The sequence below is a fragment of the Phragmites australis genome, chromosome 21 (genome assembly GCF_958298935.1).
Source record: "Phragmites australis chromosome 21, lpPhrAust1.1, whole genome shotgun sequence".
In the NCBI taxonomy this organism is placed as follows: domain Eukaryota; kingdom Viridiplantae; phylum Streptophyta; class Magnoliopsida; order Poales; family Poaceae; genus Phragmites; species Phragmites australis.
Window position 1 is genome coordinate 16,460,878 of NC_084941.1, and position 23,410 is coordinate 16,484,287.

Genomic DNA, 23,410 nt, shown 5'->3' on the forward strand with positions numbered 1-23,410 from the left:
GGCACACTTTCTTGCTCCAACAACACACTGTCTGTGGGGAACGACACAAGAAGCCATGAGAGGAGAGAAGTTAAGAGCATGATAAGCAAGCACGATTGGAAAATCTAACACCCTTGAAATACTCATGCTCAGAATTGAATACTGCATAGCTTGGTGTGCTAGATTGCACACACGAAGGGCAGTGGTCGTTTGGTTCTGCACGAGCAATCCCGCCGCCCTTCACGGCCTCGGCAGCGAGTATAGGGAGGCCGCAATATCACGGGTCTACGCGTACCAGTGTGTCGTCTCCCATTGGACCCTTCACCATCTGTGGTAGGTTGGGGAGGCCCCTCACTGGGCATCCCCTATTGTTTTTCGTACACTATGTGGAGGCAACTTTGGTCACGCGGCTCATTGATTAGTAGCACGTAAGCTTACAGATTGAGGAGGCTGACCATTATCTCGTATATACGCGCGTGCGTACCTTCATGCGAAGGTGAGTGTGCATGAACCTCAGAAGCAATAAATGGACAAATAGAGTAGAGCTAGTTGCTTTTCCACGGATGAGTGTAAATCACTAGCATGTTAGGGGGCAGGCCCTATCCACTCGGCGTGGGCTCCCAACACATGCAAAGTCCACATCAGGGCATGGCACCGCAACACTTGACTAAAGCTTTCGTGTTCACACCATGACCTAGGGATATTTGTTCTCGTGGTGTGGGAGATAGTAATATATTTACTCACCGTGCACGTACAAAGTGCCCATAGTTTATGGTCTATGTCAGAAGGTGCATGTGGATGGCTCTAGAGAATAGCTCTTGACTTTGGTGGAACCCACATGTCTGTCTACTAACATGCTTATCTTTGGGCAGGTGTTCACTACACCTAGTTACTATTATCCTTGGGGCGTCAGAATTTGTTTATTAGCACAAAGGGCTACACCCAGGATGGAAAAATGACAAAAAGGAAGCAGACCCATTTAGATAATAAGGCTATAGCTACTACCATGCAGGTAGTAGCAGAGGTAGAGCAAGTAGCTAGTAAAAAAGATTAAATAAGTGAAGGGAGTAGATAGATATAGGATGTCGGTCAAAAAAGGTGCCACATTTATTATGGTGTGCTACTCCCTAGTGGAGCCGCTCACGACTCCTTTATCGACTGTATATGTCCTAAATATGCACCAATAAGGATAACCTTTGCTGACATACACATGAAGTCATCCAACCTGCAAATGTCCTATAGATTATTCTACTCTGGTATATCTTTTCTAGACTAACCCATATAGACACCTACTGTTTGGATGTGCATACAGTGGTTCAAGCACCACAAGCGGAGGCAAGCTTTTGCTACATCTATAATTCGCAGTCGAGGCCCCTTCCAGTGTGGCTCCATGCCGACACTTTGATTCATCGCATGTTCAGACCACCTCCGCTTCGGAGGCAACCTTCCAACCATATGGCGTGCCACCACTCTAACCCCCTAGATTATGTGCAAAGAGAGGCCTCCGTTCTCTCTCCGTGTCTCCACGAACGAAGCCTCACTGGGCCGGACCCTCCAATCCTGCCGTGCTCCATGGCCAGACCTCTCGCTGTGCCTCCACACTCTTTTGAGCCTTCAGCCAAGACTCCTCCAGTCTCCATGATCTCCAACGTGCACGCCCCTCCTTTCGGAGTGCCCTATGGTCTCCATGACCTCTTGCATGCATGCCCCTCCTTCCAAAGTGGCCTCAGGTCTCCATGGCCTTCGCCGCGCATGCCCCTCTGATTGAGGTGGCCTCCATTCTCCATGGCCTCTGGTTGTTCGCCTCTCTAGTCCGCCTGCTTCGATCTCCAAGGCCTCCTGCCGCGTGCCCCTCCATCCACGCCGAAGCCCTCCACTGTCGGAGAGCCTCCACACTGGAGCCCTCCACTATCGGAGAGCCTCCGTGCTGAGGCACACCCACGACGGAGCCCATCTATGACCGAAGTACCTCCTCCGCTAGAGCCCATCTACAGTGAGGCACATCCATGCCAGAGCCCTCCACTACTAGAGACCCTCCGCACTGAAGCACATCCGCACCAGAGCCCATTTACAGCCAAAGTACCTTGGCCACCAGAGCCATCTGCAGTGAAGCATGTCCATGCCAAAGCCCTCCACTACCAGAGAGCCTCCGCACCAAAGTACCTCTGCTGCCGGAGCCCATCTATAGCGAAGCATGTTCATGCCAGAGACCTCGACTGCCGGAGAACCTCTGCGCTAGAGCCCCTCTGCTCCGAAGCACACTAACGCTGGAGCCCATCTACGACGAAAGTACCTCTGCACCAGAGCCTCCCCACTCCTCAGCCAGAGCTCCTCCGGCTCACCTCCATTTCCTCAGGCCTCCCCTGAGCCGGAAGCCCCTTCTAGCCCACCATACAGTGCGCTGGGGTAGGACAAAAGATCAGCTGACCACACCTGCACCGGCATGGCTAACAGGCAGCTAGAGGCACCGCTCTTCGGCAACTGCTCGGAGGAGCTGTGGCCATGATACACGGTGTTGGTGGCGGTGCTGGAGCTTTGGTTGATGGCGTGCGCCGGTCGTGGTGGTGTACATGCGCATCATTGTCATGCCATCAGCAGCACAGATTTTTCGTGGCCAACTCAGAACATCCAGCTCGTCACTGCCTCCCTTGGCAGCAACAACATGCTGGTCTTCGCCTACTGCCTCATGCTGCAGATGAGCAGCGTGGTGGAAACATTGTGTGGACAGGCGTACGGCACAGATAAGTACGAGGTGCTGGGCATATTCTTGCAGTGCTCCACGGTGCTGCTCATGGCTACCAACATGCCGCTCGTCGTCATGCATGCCTTCTCGAGGCCGCTCCTCCTCCTGCTCGGGGCGACATTCATGCTTAGCCTGGCATAGTGGATCTTGGTCGCTGCCCAATGCACTTACATCGTAAGGAGCCCAACGTACAGGCACATGTGGACCAAGTTCACGTGGACCGCCTTCACTGACCTTCCCGGGTTCGCCAGGCTATCCGCCACGTTGGCGGTGATATTGGGGCTTGAGGCATGGTACTTCCAGGAAAGGAGGAGGTGATGTCATGGTACACTCCCTATGTATACAATGACCCTATCGGCTGTCCAGGAACATTCGGATCCTGATGGGTGGTGCGCGCCTATGGTGTGCCACCAACAACTCGTGGCTGGTGCTCATCATGGGGTGCTAGCCACCATGGGTGTGAGGCCCGCGGGCTACCTCCATAGAGGTCGCAAAGCCTAGCCTCTATGGCTCCGAGCCAGGCCTCGGCCTGCCGCCAACCACAAACCACTATGGCTTCAGACCATTTCTACGGCCTCTACACGTATCCATGCAGCCCCTTTTTAAATATGCTAAAAGCCAGACTAAGCTCTCAGCATATATGGCTTTCAACGAGTAGTCATGAAGATCGTACTCACTATTTACATTTGACCTTTACATGGCATTCTACTGGAAACTATCTGTTCGCAGACAACATTAAAACAACAATAATTAAGTTATACCTAAGTTTGGCATGTGCTAAGAATAGCCGTTCGACCTAGTCATAACTTATGTTGCAACTAGCTATTCGCTGACAAATGTAGACTATTAAACTTAAGTTATATCTCTGTTCAAACAATAGACAGTAAAACTTAAGTCACACCTTTACTCAAATTGCGCAAAGCAATCAAAAACCTCCGCACATGGATATATCTTAAAAACCTCTGCGCCTGAAGGCATAGCCTCAGTAGCAAAGAGCTCTTAAAAACATGTGTTAAAACCTCCGTACACGAAGATGTTTTAAAAACATGTATTAAAACCCTCGCACACGAAGATGTCTTAAAAACATGTCTTAAAAAACCCTCTGCCATCTTGAAGGCATAGCCTCCGCGAACGATCTTGAAGACATAGCCAAGACCACTCCGGCTCCAGGGGCTTGGTCGCCTGGCAGTCGCATCAGCCTCCCCTAGTGGAAAAGGGACCCGGGGGCACCACGAGCTCTGGTACACGCAGCCCCTGCTAGCACCCACGATGCCAACCATAGGCTCTGGCACCACCAGAGGGGTACCAATTTATTTTACATGGAGTCAGACATGGCCACAACACAAATGGTTGCCGAACCCTCACTTTTTTCCAAGAGGAATACCTCGAGAGACAGGCAGGACACTTGACAGTGGGAAAAGCCGATAACGGGTGACCCAAGGGTCATGAAACTAGAGCAAGCTACAAGTTAGGTCTTCGGGCCTCCTTGAGCCCCCCTCAGCCAGCTATGCCACCTCTGGCTCCACCGTCGATACCATACCCCAGCAATGAGGACTGAGACACACCAACAGCCTAACCTCAGTGGAGCCCAACTGGTCTCCCACATGGGGGGGAGGGCAGCCTAAACTCCAGCTGATCAGAGCCCTCAATGATCCTTCCAATGTTAGGGTCAGCGAGGGTAGAGTCAGTCATGGTAAAAGGATGCTGGGCCCTGGCAGGAGGGTCTGGGGCCCTCTGGAGGTCTGCAAGCCAAAATCCTCTAGGGGCTAACCTAGGCCTCCGGAGCCTAATGGGCTCCGGAGGCTTCATAGGCCGGAAGGATCAGCCCTTCCTCCGCTACAAGCTATGAGGGTCTCCGGGCCTCTGACTCCGCCAAGGAGACCTTATTTTGGCAAAGTTACACCTATAACCCCCTAGTAATAGCTTGCCTAGCTGACTAATCTTTCATACAGTAAGATCAGCGCACATAGAAGGTAGCAAGCCTAGATGTTGAAAGCCCTTACAGTCGATAACTGCCAGGTGAAACTAGTAGATAGTAAAACCTAGATGGCTCTACTTCTGGAGCCTTGTAGCGGCTAAGGGTCGAGGGGGTCGTAGGCTGCCTCCCTTGACCCACTCATTGGCTTCGCTTCTAGAAAAACATCGTCATACTCCGGATGGCTCTACCTCCAGAGCCTCGCAGCGGCTAAGGGCCGAGGGGGTTGCGGGCTGCCTCCCTCGACCCACTCGTTGGCTTTGCCTCCAGCAAACCGTTGTAATGTTCTAGATGGCCATGCCTCTGGGGCCCCACGGCAGCTAAAGGCCAAGGGAGTCGCAGGCTGCCTCCTTCAGCCCACTCGTAGGCTTCGCATCTGGAAAACTGTCGCCATGCTCTGGATGGCTCTACCTCCAGAGCGTCACGGTGACTAAGGGCCGAGGGGGTCACAGCCTACCTCCCTCGGCCCACTAGTTGGCTTCACCTCTGGCAAACAGTCGCCAGCCTCCGAATTGCTCTGCCTTTGGAGCCTCACAATGGCTAGGGGCCGAGGGGGTCGTAGGCTGCCTCCCTCAACCCACTCGTAGGCTTCGCCTCCTGCAAACCATCGCTATGCTTTAGATGGCTCTACCTCTGGGGCCTCATGGTGGCTAAGGGCATAGGGGGTTGTAGCTTGCCTCCCTTGGCCTACTCATCAGCTTTACCTCCGGCAAATCGTCACCAGTCTCCGAATGGCTCTGCCTCTGGAGCCTCACGGTGGCTAAGGGCTGAGGGGGTCGTAGGCTACCTCCCTTGGCCCACTCGTCAACTTTGCCTCCGGCAAATCATCATCAAGCTCCAGATGGCTCTGCCTCTGGAGCCTCACAATGGCTAAGGGCTGAGGCAGTCATGGGCAACCTCCCTTGTTCCACTCATCAGCTTCACCTCCGGCATCCATCGAAGGTATCGCATAACAGCCAATCTACATGGCTGCATAAACCAACCAATACGAGAGAAGACATACTAATATTAAGTGAAAGTCCACTTTGCGTAACACAGAGGCTAATATGGAATCCTCTATGGCCCATCACACAGTCACTCAAGTCATCGGCTTCACCTCCCGTGACCGTTGCAGGGCTCCAGATAGATTGCCGTGAGTTGGAAATCTGGAACAAATTTAGAGTGAGAGTTTGCACCAGCTTCGGATAAAAAAGAGGGCTCGCTGATCCGGCCGCCAAACAACTACGGCATGCGAAGAGGCCAGAGAAGGTACCGTAGTTCGGGATTGAAGGCACATAAAACTCATATCTGACCACCTATTCGGGGGATCGCCCACATTTCGATCTGCGAAAAGACATCAAGTAGTTCCCAAGGACCCTCAAATAATAATTTGCACATCCAAAGGACGTTTACAAAGGGGGCATTGACGAACGAAAAACAAATCCTTAATAGAGCAATCCAGGGGGAGAAAAAGTACAAGGTGATGATCAAGGATACTACAAGCCCTATCAATGGCACATGTCGCAGCTGATGCACTTCATCTGCGGCCTACCACTATGGAAGCTAATACAGTAGCCGATCCCTGAATCACCAGAGGAGGAGGAGGACGGAACAAGCTCCCCCGTTGCTCTCTTTCCCTCCTCCTCAACCTTTTCCTTCTCCACCTTGACCGCCTCCTTCTTTCCCTCTGCCTTCTCCTGCTCATCAATCTTCCTCTCGAGAGAATTCCAGTCGACTTCCTATTCGTCATCGGAGATGTCGATGGTCTCAGCTGGAGCAACCGCTTGGATCGGAGACCGACACAGAGCAATGGGCGGTAGCCCCCTCTGCAAGGAGGGGAGTACAATGGATACCGGCTCTAATCCTGCAAACACCGGCACCGGAACTAAGGGTGACCTCACCGTCAAGAACATCGGCATCTCCAACGATGAGTAGGAAGAAGATTCCATGCTAACTCAAGGAGAACCGCTCACCTACATAAATGGTGATGAATCAACAGAGCAAACCCTGACTTTATAGTTGGGCTAGCTAGTTGCACGCGCATGGGAAAGGAAATGGAATCGCCAGGGGCATCGATTCATGGTAATTCCAATTACTCTCCTGAAGGGCTTGTGACCATACCCCAGTTGACCCATGTCCACATGGCGACACCCTACGGTGGCACTCTGGGTTTCCACGCACACGTCTCATCACATTCATGAGTCAAGCCCCTTTCGGCACATGCAAGAGTCATGGGCGCAAGGCCCCAAGAGAGACTATGCATAACCCAGTCAGACACACTGCTATTTTCACACGCCATTAGTACTTACATCGAGGACAAAGAAAAAATCTTGCCTCTACGCATGACCCATGCTACAACGGCTCAAGTGACAAGAAGACCTACCATTAGAAAAGCTGAAGGGCTCATTCCAGCCTCCGCATGGACTCAAAAACATGGTGCCTCTACCAGCATCACAACAGCCTTTGGCCTCGGTGCCACCTACACCATCGAGCCTCGTCGTCCCCATCCGGCTCCAACATCGTCGCTCATGGTTATCACCAAAAGACTCCAATATGGATAGAGGCTACGACGTGAGATATCCAGACTACGGGGTCGGGCTAGAGCTAGTTCCTTCTACATCCGCTCACCCTCTCCTTACCTCGGGTCAGCAAATGAAGGGGTACTGTTAGAGGGAAATACCCCTGCCCGTAGATATCACTAAAAGATCACCACTAGGAGCTCCGTTGGAACCCTTGGGTTTCAACTCCACAGAAGAAAGCCTGGCTTTTGAAGGTCGTCGGTCCCTCCAGAAGCTATCCCCAAGATGGGAGAAGAAGCCGTCATCTAAGGGAGGGCAGGGACCATCTCTAGGGACCCTCAACACCCTCGAAGACACAGCCTCCTGGAGCCCTTATCTCCCGGACCCCTCAATGCCTCGAGAGCCACAGGCTCTCAGAGCCCTCGATGCCCCCGAAGCCACAACCTCTTGGAGCCCTAGTCTCCTCGAGACCTCGATGCCCCCAAAGCCACAGCCTCCTGAAGCCCTAGGCTCCCAGAGCCCTTGATGCCCCCAAAGTCGCATCCTCCCGGAGCCCAGGCTCTCGGAGCCCTCGACGCCCCTGAAGCCACGACCTTCCAAAGCTCTTGTTTCCCAAAGCCTGGGTAGGCTCTCTGGAACCTGGAGGGAGGGTGAAAGTGCATCTAGCCCCTATGTGTGGTTTTGGTAATTAATGACAATACCTATGGACTAACGATGGTGTTGAGTTTTTTAGTAGGTTGTTCCATAGGTGATACATGGATGAGAGATATGCATGAGCTCTAGGCAAATGGGGAGATTGAAAATGCATCAAGATGAATGAGCTCTAGGTGAAGCTCGGGTAAGTGATGACAATGCCTATGGACTAACAATCATATTGAGAATTGCTATTAGGTTATTCCATAGGAGATGCATAAATGATGAAGCATGGATTCTTTGAGAAATGCCATGAGTTCAAAGAATTGCATCAAAAGTCATTGAGATTTTAGTGATGCTCATAAGAAGAAGAAGAAGCTCAATAAGATTAGCAATAAGCTTGAAGGCTAAGTTACTTGTGGAGATCAAGTAACTAAAGGTGTGACTTGTTAATAGAGTTTTATGGACTAACTCGTGTGCTATGTATTTAAGAATGGTTGGGGTTAGGATCTATAAGAAGGCATAAGTTGAATTGAAATCACATATGCCAAGAGTGAAGAACAAAAGTGGACTCCATATATGAAAAAGTGAATTCTCTGAAGATGTCGAATACAAAATGATTTTCTATGGCAAGACGGTGAAGGGCAAGAAAGACTCGGCTGCGATGGAACATCCGGTGGTGAAGGGCAAGCAAATGGCTTGGCGCCGAAGGACCAAGGCGATGGTGAAGAGCGAGTGAAGCTTTGCGCCAATGGACCGTGCAAGGCCATGAGAAGCTATGAGTGATTCGCATCAATCACATGAGGAATCAAGAATAGATGGAGTGAAGATTTTATGGAAGTTGACAGCCCTCAAAGGTTTGAAAGTAAGAAGCGGTACTTGAAAGTATTCAAAAGGCTCAAATTGGTTCAAATGTGTTTTATCTTTGAAATTGAGTCTAGGTATGCCGCACTATTAAGAGGGATGCAACATGAGCTAATTGTCGCGTCTCGTGCTCAAGAGTTCCCAATCAAACCCAAAGTGAGAGTTTCTTGTTAAGAGTCCGAAGCAGAAAGTGTGGAAGTGTTCAAAATGGGTTTTGGAGTGTTCATAGTTTGATCCTATGTGTTTTAGGTCATTAATTCAGTTGGGATGTGTAGCTCTCTGAATAAGCTTTCCATAGAGTCCAAAATCGTCGAAATCGGACTCCGAGATCAAAAGTTATCGTCGTTTTTCGGAGGTCAGCTGTGCTGTTCTCGGAGACTCCGGTGAAGTCAGGATACTCCGATACCTGGAGTGGCCGGAGACTCCGGTGAAGTCCGGATACTCCGATACCTGGAGTGGTCGGAGACTCCGGAAAGTCTCCGGGGCTATTTTCTGTGTTAAGTGCCGATCGGAGACTCCGGTGTAGGCTGGATACTCCGGTAAAGTCCAGAAAAGAGCATAACGGCTAGTTCTGACACAGTTCTGTGACAGTTCTGACGCCATTTTGGAATTGAGACCGGATACTCTGGTGTTCACCGGATACTCCGGGGTAGGTGTGTCAGAACAGTAACGACTAGTTCTTTGAAGTGGGCTATTTATACCCCACTCACCCCATCCTTTGGGGCTGCTGCAAGGGCATGAAAAGAACATCCTCTAGAGCTAAAAGAACTTCTTCCCACTCCAATCTAATGTGTGATTTGAGAAAAAAAGTGAGTTGGGTTGAGAGATTGGAAGATTGAGTGCAAGTGAGCTAAAATCCAATCTTGAGCACTTGAGTTCTCGGCAAGAAGTTTGTCGTCATGTTTGTTACTCTTGAAGGTGAAGCCTCCTAGGTGACTAGGCGTCGCCGATGAGCACCCAAGGTTGTGGGTTGCCGCAGAAGTTTGTGAAGGGCTTGATTTCGCCTCCGCAAGGGAAGAAATCAAGAGTGGATCGAGGAAAGCGGTTGAAAGAGACCCGGCTCATTGGAGCTTCCTCAATGGAGACGTAGGATTCACGGTGGTGAATCCGAACTTCGGGAAACAAATCTTGTGTCTCCTCCCTTGTTTCTTTATTTTTGAGTTCTTGTTCAAATCTTTGTACATATTGCTCGATCTACTTGTTTGTGTGTATTTGAGTGTAGGTTCTCCATGGATCTACTTAGAATCATCTCCGGGAACACACGATATCACTTGGTTTGAGCTAGAACTCTCTACCGATCCTTTATATTCAGTTTCGGGCCCAGTTCTGTACAGAATCCGGAGAATCCGGACTTTACCGGAGATTCCGGACCTGTACAACCCAGAGACTCCGGTCTTCACCGGAGTATCCGGATAAACAGTAATTTCAGTCATATGAACAGTGTTTTTTAGCCTTTTTCAATTTAAGTTTTATTGCATATCTCTCGCTAGATTAGAGTAATTTTTGTCACCTTATGATTGTAATTTCCATACTTATTTAGTGTGATTGTGCACTAGTTGAGCCTAGCATATTTAGGTTTTTCATTTGTGAAAAATCCGTTAATTTATATTCCGCTGCAAGTTTAGGCCAACGGTAAAAGGGAATGAATTTTTGTAAAATGCCTATTCACCCCCCTCTAGGCGACATCATTGTCCTTTCAGAGGGGCCATCTGATCTTGGAGAAAGATCAACCATAGGGGACCCACCAGCTATCCTCCTACAGTAAGGAAGTGACTGGCATTCAGTGCGATGCATGTGAGAGTCGTCCTGACATCCCAAGTGCAAATGATGGCCGAACTGTGGACAGTGCGGCACCACAATAGGCAGGGGGCTGGGCACCACGTCTCTAGGACCACTTGCACTACTGTATTAACACGATAGATAATATCTTCTGGTTATGAATAAAATACATCCTACCTAGACCCATGCCAAGTGATTCGACTAATCATAGGTCCCTATGGGATAGTGATGGTTTGTATCGTTATCTCTATAATATATTTGTATATTTACCCCTGTATGACACTAATAAATACAGACCCTTGGACATCAAACTAAGGAACTAATCCTTCTTGACCATCATATATCTGGTGTTCCTCTCTTCACTTTTTCTCCAACCTTGAGTACACTTCTGTGAGTGTACTCTCACCGTACTTGTTGGCACAAAATATGTTATTACGCCAACAGTAGTTAAAATCTGCTCCTTTACGTTTTGCATTGAGCTAAATGAAACAACTAAAACCCATCATGTATTTGAGACCCCTCGATGGTTGAGGCGTTTGATTTTTTTATTGGCTCAGCCGCTCAGGATTATATTGCACATGGAGAAAATTTCTTATATGCCACTGAAACTTTTATTTTAATGTCTCTTTTGCACATGTTATCAAGTTTTCATTGTAATGGCTATTTTGCCCTTCCGATATGGATCATGTTTCAGCATGATCCATCCTCTGCCTCTGGTACCACACGTCGGCCATGAAGTGCATGAGTGCATCAGCTTAGCTAGCCAAATCGCAATGCTCTGGACGCTGTTTGAGCAAGAACCATCTTGAACACAAATTAATGCCACAAAGCACGGACAACAACCCACAATCACGCACGAATCACATATAAAGCACGCATCACATCAGCTTGGACACAAATCAAATCGATGGAGAACATATCCACAACTCAAATCTTGTTTCCTCTGTCACTGCGAGCTGCCGCAGCTGACCTGCTTCGTCCACTGCGCAACCGGGCACCTCACCCATCAACCGCGATGGCCACATCGCGGTAAACAAGCCTCTGCGACAAGCACGCGCGGATACTCCGCCGACCGGGTTGCAAGCTCGCCACCGTGGATAGAGTTCGGTGCCGATTCGTCCTTGTGGGAGCCACCCACGCAAAGCCACCTTCCCGTAGCCCCAGCACCAGAGCTATGGCCGGTAGTGCCCGCTCAAGCCCTTCTCCCGTCAGCTGCAGCGTGTTCCCAAAATCGGAGGAGGCAAGGACCTACGCGTTGTTCGCCGCCGCCTCTTCCACCCCCTTCAACTCCTCGCAAGAAGAAGAAAGGAGCAAAGGCATAATGGTTTTTACACATCTCAGTAAATGGTTTTCGGTCAGAAATAGGCCTGCAAGTGGGGCGGGTTGTGCTGAGAACCTGCTGGGCTGGCCTGCACTGCAAGCCCGCATAGTGTCACAAATCGGCCCATAAAACTAGAGCGGCTCTACGCGGTCAACCCGTGTGACCTAGCTGCACCGCAAAGCCCGCAACTAAGATGATGATCTGTTGCTGGCGCGTCCACCCCCACCCTCATCATCCACGCTCCCTCCACTGCAAACCCCCTCGTCAACTCACGCTTCATGGTTGCTGCTCGTCAGCGGCTTTATCTACATCTGTTGGCACTCGCATCATCAGCGCGCCCTCCGATCTCGTGCATGATTGCGGGCTCCTCTGCCATTCTGGTCCTCCTCCTGTTGCCTCTGCCTCGACAGTCTCCCCATCCCTGGTTAGTCTATTGTTGATCTTGATTTCCAGTGTTATCCCTGTCCCTGGTTACTCCTGCTGCTTCCGCCGTGGCGCCGTGATGGACTGTTTTTATTCACTAGTATTCCTCCATCCATGTTTAGTCTGAAAGAAAACCTGGTGATTTTCTCTTAGCTGAGTCATTCAAGAATGACGTGGTGGCGTATTTGCTCATGAATTTCTTGATGCTTGATTCTTTATCAGAAGTTGCCTTGGAAGATTTTAGCCTCTTACTATTATATTTTTGGGATAAATTTGACTTTTTGGTGCTGCAATCCTCAGTAATTTTGTTAGTCTTCTCCTTCCGTTTACATTTATTTGTGGGATTTTGAGGAGAAAAGAGTACTTCAATGTCCAGTCCAACATGTTTACTACTTGAGTCAAATTCAACATTGTATGATAGGGTAAATTAGGATTTGTTTAGAAGAAATTTTAGAATCTAGAGGTTTCTCTGATGAAGTGCTAATAGACTAGTTGAGATGTGGAATGAAGTGGTATAAGTAGCCTAGAATATTAGTTTCTCTGATAATCAAGATAGTCTGATTCCTCTAAGTGTTATATAATTGCCCAATATATAACTCTGGAAGTGGTACCAGAGATATTGTTCCAATATATTTACTTGTTCTATGGGATCTCAAAATATGTATCCGTGGACTAGTTGTTGTTGGTTGCTATTTTGTAACTCATCAACTTTTGAATACTTGAATCTCATGTGCAGAATAGTCTGAAATATGTGCAGACAAAGCAATTAAGTCCTTGAGAACTGAATTTTGGTGATGTGCAATTGAAACATAGCCTGGAAGGACTGTCGAGAGCTGTGGTTCCTTTTCCTTTCCTTTGATCCTTTTATATTCTTATTCTGCTGTTTAAGTTTATGAAAAATTGGTTGTAATGGAGTTACCCTTGTAATCCATTATTGTAAGTTTAAAATAATTTTTTGAATATTCCAATCTTGAAGTGTTCATAGCATTGGGTATGAAAGAATTAATCCTCGATGTCATGCTACTGAAATGGTCCATATCTTTCTTTCCTCTCCTAGCATCCACATATATATAGAAGCCTGCAAAAACTCCATCGTGGCATGTGGGTTGCCGCTTGTGCCCGCGTGACGTCGGTAGCTAATGCGGAAATGGGGTGGGCAGCCGCAATCCGCCTCGCTTGCATCCTTAGTCAGAAATAGTATAGAAGGGCAAGACCAACTAAACTAATGGTGGTTTTTTTATATTTTTAGAATGGTATACTGGAAAAAAATATAAGTTTCAGTGACATGTAAGGAATTTTCTCGTTGCACATGTTGATTTCAAGTGTTGCGTGTGTTGTTCAATAGTGTTGTGCAAGAGCCTATTAATCTGGGGAACTTTCTAACGGGCATGCGAACACTAGTTACTCCCGACTATACTATGTTACGTATATGGCACAACACACACGCGACAACCGTTGTGATTGATGCCTACACGCCAAAGAACATTCCTTTCAGAGTCATTTAGGTGCACAATTTTATTCATGGTAAATACATACAAGTCCTTATAAAATCAGTGGTGATCAAATTACATTCAGCACCAGATCGTATATATACCAGCAATAAAGCGCTAGCAGCAAGCAAGCATTTGAAGCCCCAACTCCTAATTCACGCATGTCGCAAGCGCGTACAAATCAAACGAGCCTCAGCTGATGGACGACTCGCGCGGTTACGCCATGATGATGCAGGAGTAGTTGTCGGGGTCGACCAGCGCCGGCACGAGGTACTTCCTCCCGTTCCTGCCCACTACGTTGTACCCCGCGCCGGTGGCCGTGTCCAGCCTCACCGCGCCGGGGTACCCCGGGTACGCGCCGCGGCCGTAGACTCCCGGGCACGCAGCCGCCACCTCCACCGGCGCGCTGGGGTCGCCCTGGAAGTACCCGTGCCCGTACGGGTTTGTCACCGCGCCGGCCAGCAGCTCCGCCAGGTTGATCACCATGCCGTCCACGCTGAAGTCGCCGTTCGGCGCGCGTAGCGTCTCGTCGCGCCCGCGCCGTTGCCCTGGGCCGTAGGCGAAGCCCTCCGCGGTGTGGAACGGCCACGCGCACCGCCCCGGGCACTGCACGGCCGCGTTGCCAACCCACACGTGCCCGGCGGCCCCCGGAGCGGACGCGCCGTGCGCCCCGCACGCGCTGCTGCAGAACCCCTCCACGGCGACGTCGGCGGCTGTGAGCACGACGGCCACGCCTCCGGGCGCCACGCCGAGCCGCGCCGCCAGGTGCTCGACCTGGGCCCGCGAGAGGTACTTACCCAGCGAGCACGCCTCGTCGCTCACCTGGCTGGCCAGCAGCACCCGCGGCGGCTCCCTGCCGGCCTTGCGAACGTACCGGTCTACCGTCTCCCACCACTGCGCCACCGATGGCGGCGGCGCCGGCCCCGGCACGCCGAAGCGGTTTTGACGGCTGCCACGCGGGGAGAGGGAGAGCAAGAAGTCGGCCACAATCGCCTTCTGGTGCGGCGAGAAGGTGCCGTAGTAGAGGACGGAGACTGGAACGGCGCCGTCCAGCACCGCGCCGTGGTGGTAGGCCACGACGGGTGGCGTGGGGTGGTAGAGGGAGTGGCACGGGCGCGCGAAGCTGACCAGCAGCGCGAGGAGAAGACCGCAGCCGGCGCATTGCCTTAGCTTCTTCATGGTCGCAGAGCCGCACGCCATGTGACGAAATGCAGTTGAGATTAAGCTTCAGAGATTGTGACGATGCAGCTAGTAAGTTCGTAGATATATATGGGTGATGTGATGTGCTTAGTATCCTTGTTGCTTGCATGAGCGGGGAAGCAAGGCATGCATGCATGGAATGATACTCGGCGTGCATCTGTGCGTGCATAGGCTGCATACAATCTCTGAGTTGGAGTTGCTTGGGAGGCATGCTAGTCTATATGTCTGAGCACGTATGCACGCATGACCTGCATATATACTAGATCGGTATTGTTATTGTACCTGCATGTATTGATACTTGATAGCGAATCGCTTCTTTGCTTCGTGGTGCAAATTTGGTGTTTTCCAATTTTGTTTTAAGTAGGCTCTGATCGGACTGGAAGAGCGGCAAAGCTGATTCCTAAGAAAAATGTGACCATGGGCTGACCTATCTTTCTAGAGAATGTCTTCCAAGCCCATTGATTGCTGAGCCAACATTGAAGCAACTGCAGCTTGTGCGATGCATTGTTACAGGATGTCTACTTATAATGTTCAGCCACATTGTTGCATGATTTTTATTTTTATTTTCTCTTTTTACATTTCTTACTGTTCCTATGCATTTACAACAGTTCATGCTCAATTCGAGCATTTGATTTCAGCGTGTGACGTGCTGACCAAATTGGCAAAAACTTCAAATCGGGCTTCGTTTTTGCCCCGGAATATATATAAAGTAACCAAAAGAATCACAGAGATCTAGCATGCTTGCCCCATTTAAAGTGCAGCTCGCTCTCTCACACACACACAAAAACAAGTATGTACATTATTGTTCCATCGCAATTACCTCCAAACAATTTCAAATGCTCTAATGCATGGCGATTCCCTCCAAACAATTTCACTTCCTTGTCGAGCATGAGCCATGGTGCCTGCCCTTGGACCTGCTCCTAACGCTCCCGTCCCCGCCGCCGCCCCTCACCGACGACGAAGAGCTGGGGCTCTGGGCCAGCCGCCTCGACGCCCGCCTGCGCTGGCTCCTGCCGCCACCGGAGCCGCCTCCGCCGAGCGCGGCGCGCGCAACGCTGTCCGTGGCTACCTCCCGAGTGCTGCGCTGCGGCTTGACGGGCTGCTTATTGAGGTACGCCAGGTTCGGGAGGAGCCCCGTCACCGCCCTGCGCAGCGCGTCGTCGCCGACGTTGGCCTGGACCGGGTTGCCCACGAGGTTGAGCGCCAGGAGGGAGTGGTAGTTGGCCACGACCTGGCCCAGCGCCTTGGCCGTGGTGATCTTGTTGAAGCCCAGGTCCAGCACCGCCAGCTTCAGCAGCCGGTGCAGCCCCTCCACGTCGCTGATCTTGTTGCCGGTGAGGTAGAGCTCCCTGATCGCCGTGCAGTTCGACAGACCTGACCCCATCACACAAAGAAACTCATCAGCAAAATGTACTAAGTAAACTTCTGAACATGATGTTTAGAAACTAATTACTCCAAGATTAGCAAACCAGGAATTCACAATCACATATGCTCCTTACAAGTTGAAATGTAGAGTTTTTTTTTTAACTGAACCTTGTTTTGCTGTTATGGGATAAATACATGTCGGAAGGATAGCTAAACTACGTCGACTGCTAGAGGAAGGATAAGACTAGATTGAGAAGATTTAGATTAATTTTTTTCTTGCTTGATTCAAATGATGTGTTAACTGTTCCATTACTCTAACAAACCAAATAAAATCATATATCTAATTGATAAAAAATCTAATCTTACTTTGTAAATGACTCCTACTAAATCTGATCTAATCTTATCTCTAAATGCTATCTAATCTTTCCAAATAACTAACTAAAATAAAAAGATGAGCCTCACGTGCTACCGGGCTCAGGTACTATCATGTAAACGGTAACCCACCTATGACCTGCACGAGACATCTGCAATTTTAGCAAAATCATTCACATGACCACTCCTAATTGATTGATTGATTGATCGATGAAATCGTGCGATTGGACCACCTCAAAAATGCAAATGCATATATAGATATCTAGATTCAGGAGTGAGTAAACGTCAGGGCTTTACTTCGATAAGGCCATTTCTACTGTAATGGTTCCAGCTTCCAAGTTCCAACGATTGTGGCCACTGACAGCCAAGATATGAAACAGATGCTAGAATGTGACATGTCTTGCTCAATCATTCTGATCCAAACAGACTTGTCGGCTATATGAAGGAGCAATCATGCATGCTACTATGCAGCGGATAGCAGACTCTGACAAATTGAGATTCTGCTGTGAAAATTCAGAACAAACGTGCTTACCGTGCCCGATGCGCGAAATCCGGTTGTAGCTGAGGTTGAGCACACGCAGTTTCGTCAGCTCCCGGAGCCCCTCAATGGTTGGGATCTTGTTCCTCGACAGATCGAGCGAGTGCAGTCCCTTCGGTAGCGATCCCGGGGAGATATGAACTGCAGGAGCAACTGAATTCAGCTTTTGTCCGACAACAGAAGCTGCCTAGTTACTGAAACTACCACTGCAGTAACATTTGTCACTGTTGTCTAGATATGTTTTGCTCACCGATGAAATTGCTGGAGAGGTTGACGGCCCGGAGGCTCGAGAATGGCGCGATCATGGGCACGACCTTGAGGCCCATCCCGGATATGTGCGCCACCGACGAGAAGGCATTCAGGGACTGTACGATGCTGTTGGCCTGGACGACCTCGTCGGCCGCCGTGCATCGCTTGGACTTGCCGTGGCCCTTCCCTGACGACGATTCCCCGAGCTCGAGGGGACGTGGACGCGCCGCGCACTCACCGTGCTCATCGCCGTCTTCAATTTCGTCGCTGCGGTCGTCCTCGAACTCGTCCTCGGTGATGCGGAACGACTCGTTCTCGATGCTGCTGACCCACGAGCTGACGCGGTCGACGAGGGAGTTCTCAGCGGAGAAGGAAACCCACTGGTTGGGGATCTGCGGCGGCGGCGAGTCGTCCACCATCACTTTCTTGTTCTTGCGGTTGGCTGCAGTGGCCGGGCCCTCCTCGAACGTGTCCGAGGTGTAACCGCCGTGCCGATTGTGCGAGGACCCGGCTGCTGGGCGCGCCGACCACGGTCTGTGTAGGTTGCGGTGGCTCCATAAGAAGAGCCGCCACCACAGCTTGCGGCTGCGCGAGGGCAGCACCTGGCTCGACGACCGCTTCTTCAGCATCACGCGGTCGGCCGTGCGCGACGTCTTAAACGACGCCGGGCTCGCCTCCGGCTCGTCGCGCGGGGTTCTGGTCTCCAGGGCGAGGCCGCCGTGGAGGTCCCTCAGATCGCCATAGGAGCGCGACCGAGCCGGCATCTCCGGCGCGTCACGCGGGCCGGGCCGCTTCGTCTCGATGTTTGAGCAGGACCGCTTCAGCTTCGGCGACGCGTCCACCACCGCGTCGCCCGCGTCCACCGCCGCGCCCGGTGCCGTGCCAGCGTCACCCTTCTCCGCGCCGTCGCCGTCGGATCCCAAGGACATCCTTTTCTTGCCCGCGTGGAAGTCGAACTCGAAATCCGACAGATCGTCCCCCTTCACCGACGCCTTGTCACCGAATAAGTCACCTCCTTTGCGCGCCGCCACGGGGACCGTATCGTCGTCCGCGGCGGCGACCTTGACATCGTGCGGCGCGACCTTCTCCCCGCATTCGCCGACGCCGGCGGCAACCGGCGTGTTGATGAACTCCACCGGCTTCACCTTGGGGCAGTCGTTGCCGCTGACCTTCTTGGCGTCGGCGACGTTGCCATGCTTCTTCCTCCTGCCGGCGAACAGAGTGGGGAAGCAGCTCATCTTAGCCATCACTTCTTGCGCACTTCTTTCCGACCCTCCAAATTAGTAGCTAGACGCAGGTGCAGCCATTAGCCGTTGTCTACGGGAGACGCCCTCGGCAGCAGCGACGCTGCGATCGTGAGAGTGACGACGACGGAGGAGAGCAATCTCGCATGCTCCTCGCTCAAGGTGCAAAGCTGCGGCGCCACGGAGAGGGCCAGAGTGTCCGGAAGGGAGCCGGAGCTTCGAGAAGCCGGAGCGGAGCCGTCTTGGCAGTTAGCCCTGCACCAATAAACCAACTCATCAAGAACCCCTCTAGAATTCTTCAACGGAAAAGATTTCCAAGAACTGCAGCTGCAGAGACACACAGTGATCATCGGCAATGGCCGCGATTAGTTGATCTTGATCCGATCCGAGATGCAAGGCAAGCAGGGGCAGAAAGGAGGAGACGTGAAGCCTCTGTTTCTTGGTCGGTTGGTTGCCGTGCGATGCGATCTCCTACCTTACGCGCATGACAAATTCAAAGAAGATAGGATCTTTCGTTCGCTGCCAATAAATACGGCCAATTTGGAAATCCGAAAAAATATCAGAAAAGAAAAACACGGCAAATCGAGCTGGTGGGGGAAATCCAAAAAAAATGAAGGAACGGAATGGGGCTCTTCTCCAACTGTCAGTCTTGTGAAAAGGAGATGCAAAAACCTCCAAAAGAAAAAAGGAGATGCAATGGCAGCCATACAGCTTCAAGAACAACAAGGGCAGAACAAATACTTCACTCTGCCTTCTGATTGATTACCAGGGTAAAACTCCAAGGAAAATATTTAACATGTTCTTGGCTTGTTGCAGTGCTCTGACTCTCATTTTTCCCAATTGTGAAGGAAACGAGGGAGGGATTAAACCAGACTGGTTTATTTAAGTTATGTAACCGTGCCGGTGTCCAACTGGAGCAGGAGATTACCGTACAGACAAGGAGAAACTGATCTTGGTTTCAACTACAGTTAATTAGCAGCTGCTGAATTCGCAATCACACGGAAAGGGACAGACAGAGAAGCATCAAGAAGAGACAGAGGCAAGGCAACAGGCAATTGCAAGGTTTGATTTGAACCCTTTTCTTCCTCAAAAAGAAGAGCTAAATATTCAAAAAGAAAAGAAAAAAAGAAGAGCTACAAAATCCAAGGAGAAAAAGGGAGGATGGCCAAGAACACTATCAAGGCCCGCTTGGATGAGGAGGATTGCTTTAGGAATTTTCAGAATTCAGTTCAAACTTGAACTAAATCTGAAGGATTTGAATTGCAAGCCCCCTCTCCAAACATTCCCCAATGGCAATTACACAGACCACAGGCACAAAGAAGACCACCAAACAGAGATAAACACTAAGGGCAGGGCGTCCAAGAAGGAAAGACAGGGAATGAGTTGCAAACAGCAAGGCCTACCTTCCTCTCTTGCTGAGCAGCAGCAGCAACACGGTTGATCGATTAACGGCCGGAGAACAGCAAGAAGATAGAGGTGGCTCCTCCCTGGCGTGCCGTTGCTGCCCTGCTGTTGGTTAGCTGGTCAGTTACGGAGTTTTGAATAGTTTTCGTAGTTATAGAGAGAGAGAGGAGTGGTGTGGGGGGAAACGAGACGAGGTGGTAGAAGTAGAGTGAGAAGGATAAATCGATGGATGCTGAGCGCCACGGTGGTGGAGGGGATCAGGGGAGGGGAGCAGACCACGCGGTGGGCACACGGTAGGTAGATCGACGTCACTCCCACTTGAGACCGGCGAGAACTCACGGGAGCTTGTGCTTCCTTATAGAATACCGCCACCGTTGTTTTCTCTCTTTTTTTCGAATTGTTTTTTATTGTTTGGGAATAGATTTGGTGTTTTAGGATGGGTGGGTTACATGCACAGTGCAGTTTTGGCCGATTTGTGCAGAGCTACTTTGAGAAATTAAGTTAAGATATATATTAGTTTATCTTGTGTGATGAATGATTGGTGTTTGTATAGTTTTTGTTGGTTAGTATATGTATGGTTATATACTGCAATGTTGATTTTGTTTAATTAAAGATGAAAAAAATTGGAGTTTGTATTATTATCTCGGTGCAGAAAGCTTACACTCACTGGATAGTCCGGTATGAGAATTTTTGATCTCACTGGATAGTTCGGTGTATGTTAGATGTGAGCACTGGAGCTTTTCAGTGCAGAGGCAGAGAAAAATTCATTCATTGGAAGGTCCGGTGTGGGTGAGAGTGAGCACCGGATTAATTTTTCTAGAGAATGGTGTAAATGTAGAAGTCTAGTGCGGTAGCCTCATTGGATGGTGCGGTGTGTGCATGGGTGATCACCGGAGGTTTCACCGGACAAAGATTTTCAGATAGGTTGAAAAACTAAATTCCAGTGATGATGTACTCACCGGATGGTCTGATGATAGGCGTGTGAACACCGGAGAGTATCACCGGAGCCTTTCAGTTCTGAGACAAATATTGAGGTGTTCACTGGATTGTCCGGTGTTGGGATTTTATGATCACCGGACTAATTTTTTTAGAAAGGGATGCAAACAGGGTTCTAATAGAGTTGTACTCACTGTATGGTCCGGTGTTGCACTGGTGTGAATGCCGGACCATGTGATGTTCACATTTTTGTCACGTCTTATATTTTTTAAACTTGATTTCGATTTGGACTAACATATGATGATGTTATATGGTTCTGAAGATGTATATTTGTTGGTCTCCTGGTGTGCAGGTGATGGATGCAACTTGGCAGTCGACAGCGAGTGAACAGGGCTAAAAGGGATGCTTAGTGTCAGACGATCAAGGAGGCTGGGTGGAGTCAATGATGATCCTAGCGGTACACGTGGAGGTCAAACAAGATAAGAGATGAAGGTTGATAAAGACGGTGTGTTGATAGAGTCAAGTGAAGGCGATGATGGTGCTAGTGACAAGGCGGCATGAGGGATCGGGAGTGGGAGAGACTTGCCGGCGGTAAAGATCGGAAGACGGAGGATACGTGTTATCATCGGAGCGCTTGCTTCAGGTGGAAGCAAGTAGTAGCTAGTCACGCTTTGAGAAGAGTGCTAGAGTTCCGCGGTTTGGCCTCAAAACCATGGGAGTACTGGAGGTCCATGTGGCATCATTATGAAGCTTGCGTAGGAGTGTACTACAAAAGGAGTATTTTAGGAATAGTAAAGGAAATTTAGGTCTCAAGTTTTTTAGGCTATAAATAGAGGGGTATGGCTGGTTGGGAAGCCCCTCACTAGAGCCATCCATATGAGAGCCTTATGCTTAGCCTATATAATAGGTGAGAATTTTAATATATAAATCTTTATAATCCATCGAAAATAGGGCTAACCTCTTTGAATAATGAAATTTAAGTTTCTGCATATACTTAAATTCCCCTTATTCTAGTTTCCTTCTATTGATTCCCTTTCAAGTTTACAAGTTCTTGGTGTTTTGTTGTTGATTTTTATTTTTCTTTTTGAGCTGAAATTTTAACATCTTGGAAAGTTGTTTTTCTTGATGCTAAAGGCATAGAATTAATATGCACATGTATATGTGATGAGGTCTTAAATTCCCTTGCCTCTAGACCATCATCTTGGAGAGTTTACTTGCCTGGTGATCTTGTCTATGTTTCGTCCGTCTTCAAAGTTGCGAGCTTTTAGGCACAAGACACATGAAATGGTTTTGAATGAAACATATAGTTCATATTCCATTTGTGGAGTCATATGGCCTTGAAACTTTCTATCTTTATTTGTCTCTCTGAGTATTTTGCTCATGCTCAAGGTTTGAGGTGCGTTGGGTGATTAAAAATTGGAGAAGGCCATCGATTTCGCAAGAAATTGTTGAGGTGCCTATTCACCCCCTTTAGTCGTCACTTTTGGTCCTACAATTTATATCAAAACTTTCGGTCCTACAATTGATATCAAAGCTGGTTTGATCACTTGTTGACCTTAACTGGCTTTCTGATCCGTAGGTAACATAGAGAGAAGTGGTAAGATTCTGCTGTTTGATGGCCGTGATTTTTCGTACTGGAAGGTGGGTACGGAGGCTTATCTCTTAAGCTAAGGAAGTGTAATTTGGGAGGTAGTTGATTACAACTATGAGATCCCTGCTGCTCGCACGATTCATGTTCAAATCGAACAGTATGAGGCCAACAACAAGGCCAGAAATATTTTATTCGCAAGCCTGAGTTGGAATAAGTTTGATAGAGTTCAGCACCTTCATACTGCCTCGGAGATCTGGACTACTCTAAGTATCTTTCATCAAGGCACTAATCAGATTAAGGCCAGATGCCAAAGCACATATAACCAAGAATATCAAATATTTGTGCAAGGCCTCAGAGAGTCTTTGGACGTCATGTTTGCTCGCTTTGATGGAATTGTTAGCAAACTTCGATCAAGTAGTGTTTTGCCCTATTCTGACCACAAGAGAGCGATCAAGCTTCTCTATGCTCTGGATTATAGCATATGGAAAGTGAAGATCTCGAACATTGAAGAGTCATCAAGTTATGACATGTTAACTTGTGATGAACTCTTTAGCAAGCTCAAGTCCACCGAGATAGTCAATGCAGCTCTGATTGGTCTCAGAAACCCCCTATCTCAGAACATGACGTTGGTTTCTGGACCTAGCGGTGGCAACCAGTCTGAAGTTGGTGTTTCTTGTACTAACACTTTATCTGGTGGTTTTACTTTATTTTCCTTAGTCTCTATCACAGAGGAGCAGGTGCATGTGCTTGATGATGAGGATCTTGCACTGATCATGAAGAAATTCCCCTACTTCTACAACAACTAT

General features: G+C 49.5%; 2 protein-coding genes across 4 annotated transcripts; both read right to left on the bottom strand.

The window, feature by feature from the left end:
- Positions 1–13,715: 13,715 nt before the first annotated feature.
- On the bottom strand, positions 13,716–15,434 carry LOC133903314 (protein PHOSPHATE-INDUCED 1 homolog). The gene has a single exon (XM_062344626.1). The coding sequence runs from the start codon at positions 14,903–14,905 to the stop codon at positions 13,922–13,924; it is 984 nt and encodes a 327-aa protein (XP_062200610.1). The 5' UTR covers positions 14,906–15,434; the 3' UTR covers positions 13,716–13,921.
- A 135-nt stretch (positions 15,435–15,569) lies between these two features.
- Positions 15,570–20,415, bottom strand: LOC133903313 (uncharacterized). Of its 3 annotated transcripts, none has more exons than XM_062344624.1 (5): positions 20,077–20,415; positions 19,015–19,192; positions 17,431–18,928; positions 17,175–17,321; positions 15,570–16,279 (listed from the first exon to the last, which is right to left on the bottom strand). In XM_062344624.1, exons 3-5 carry the CDS (start codon positions 18,674–18,676, stop codon positions 15,777–15,779), a joined length of 1,896 nt encoding a protein of 631 aa, XP_062200608.1. In that variant the 5' UTR covers positions 18,677–18,928; positions 19,015–19,192; positions 20,077–20,415; the 3' UTR covers positions 15,570–15,776. The 3 variants fall into 3 exon arrangements, with proteins under 3 accessions (XP_062200608.1, XP_062200607.1, XP_062200609.1); XM_062344623.1 differs by lacking the exon at positions 20,077–20,415 and adding an exon at positions 19,440–20,047; XM_062344625.1 differs by lacking the exon at positions 19,015–19,192.
- Between the last annotated feature and the right edge of the window lie 2,995 nt (positions 20,416–23,410).

Bases quoted from the DNA above. Each gene is read 5' to 3' on its own strand.
- LOC133903313 (XM_062344625.1), bottom strand. From the start codon at position 18,676: ATGGCTAAGATGAGCTGCTTCCCCACTCTGTTCGCCGGCAGGAGGAAG. The intron at 17,322-17,430 runs GTGAGCAAAACA...TTGCTCCTGCAG, and splicing joins CCTCTCCAGCAATTTCATCG to TTCATATCTCCCCGGGATCG. The intron at 16,280-17,174 runs GTAAGCACGTTT...TGATGGGGTCAG, and splicing joins GATTTCGCGCATCGGGCACG to GTCTGTCGAACTGCACGGCG.
- LOC133903314 (XM_062344626.1), bottom strand. From the start codon at position 14,905: ATGGCGTGCGGCTCTGCGACCATGAAGAAGCTAAGGCAATGCGCCGGC.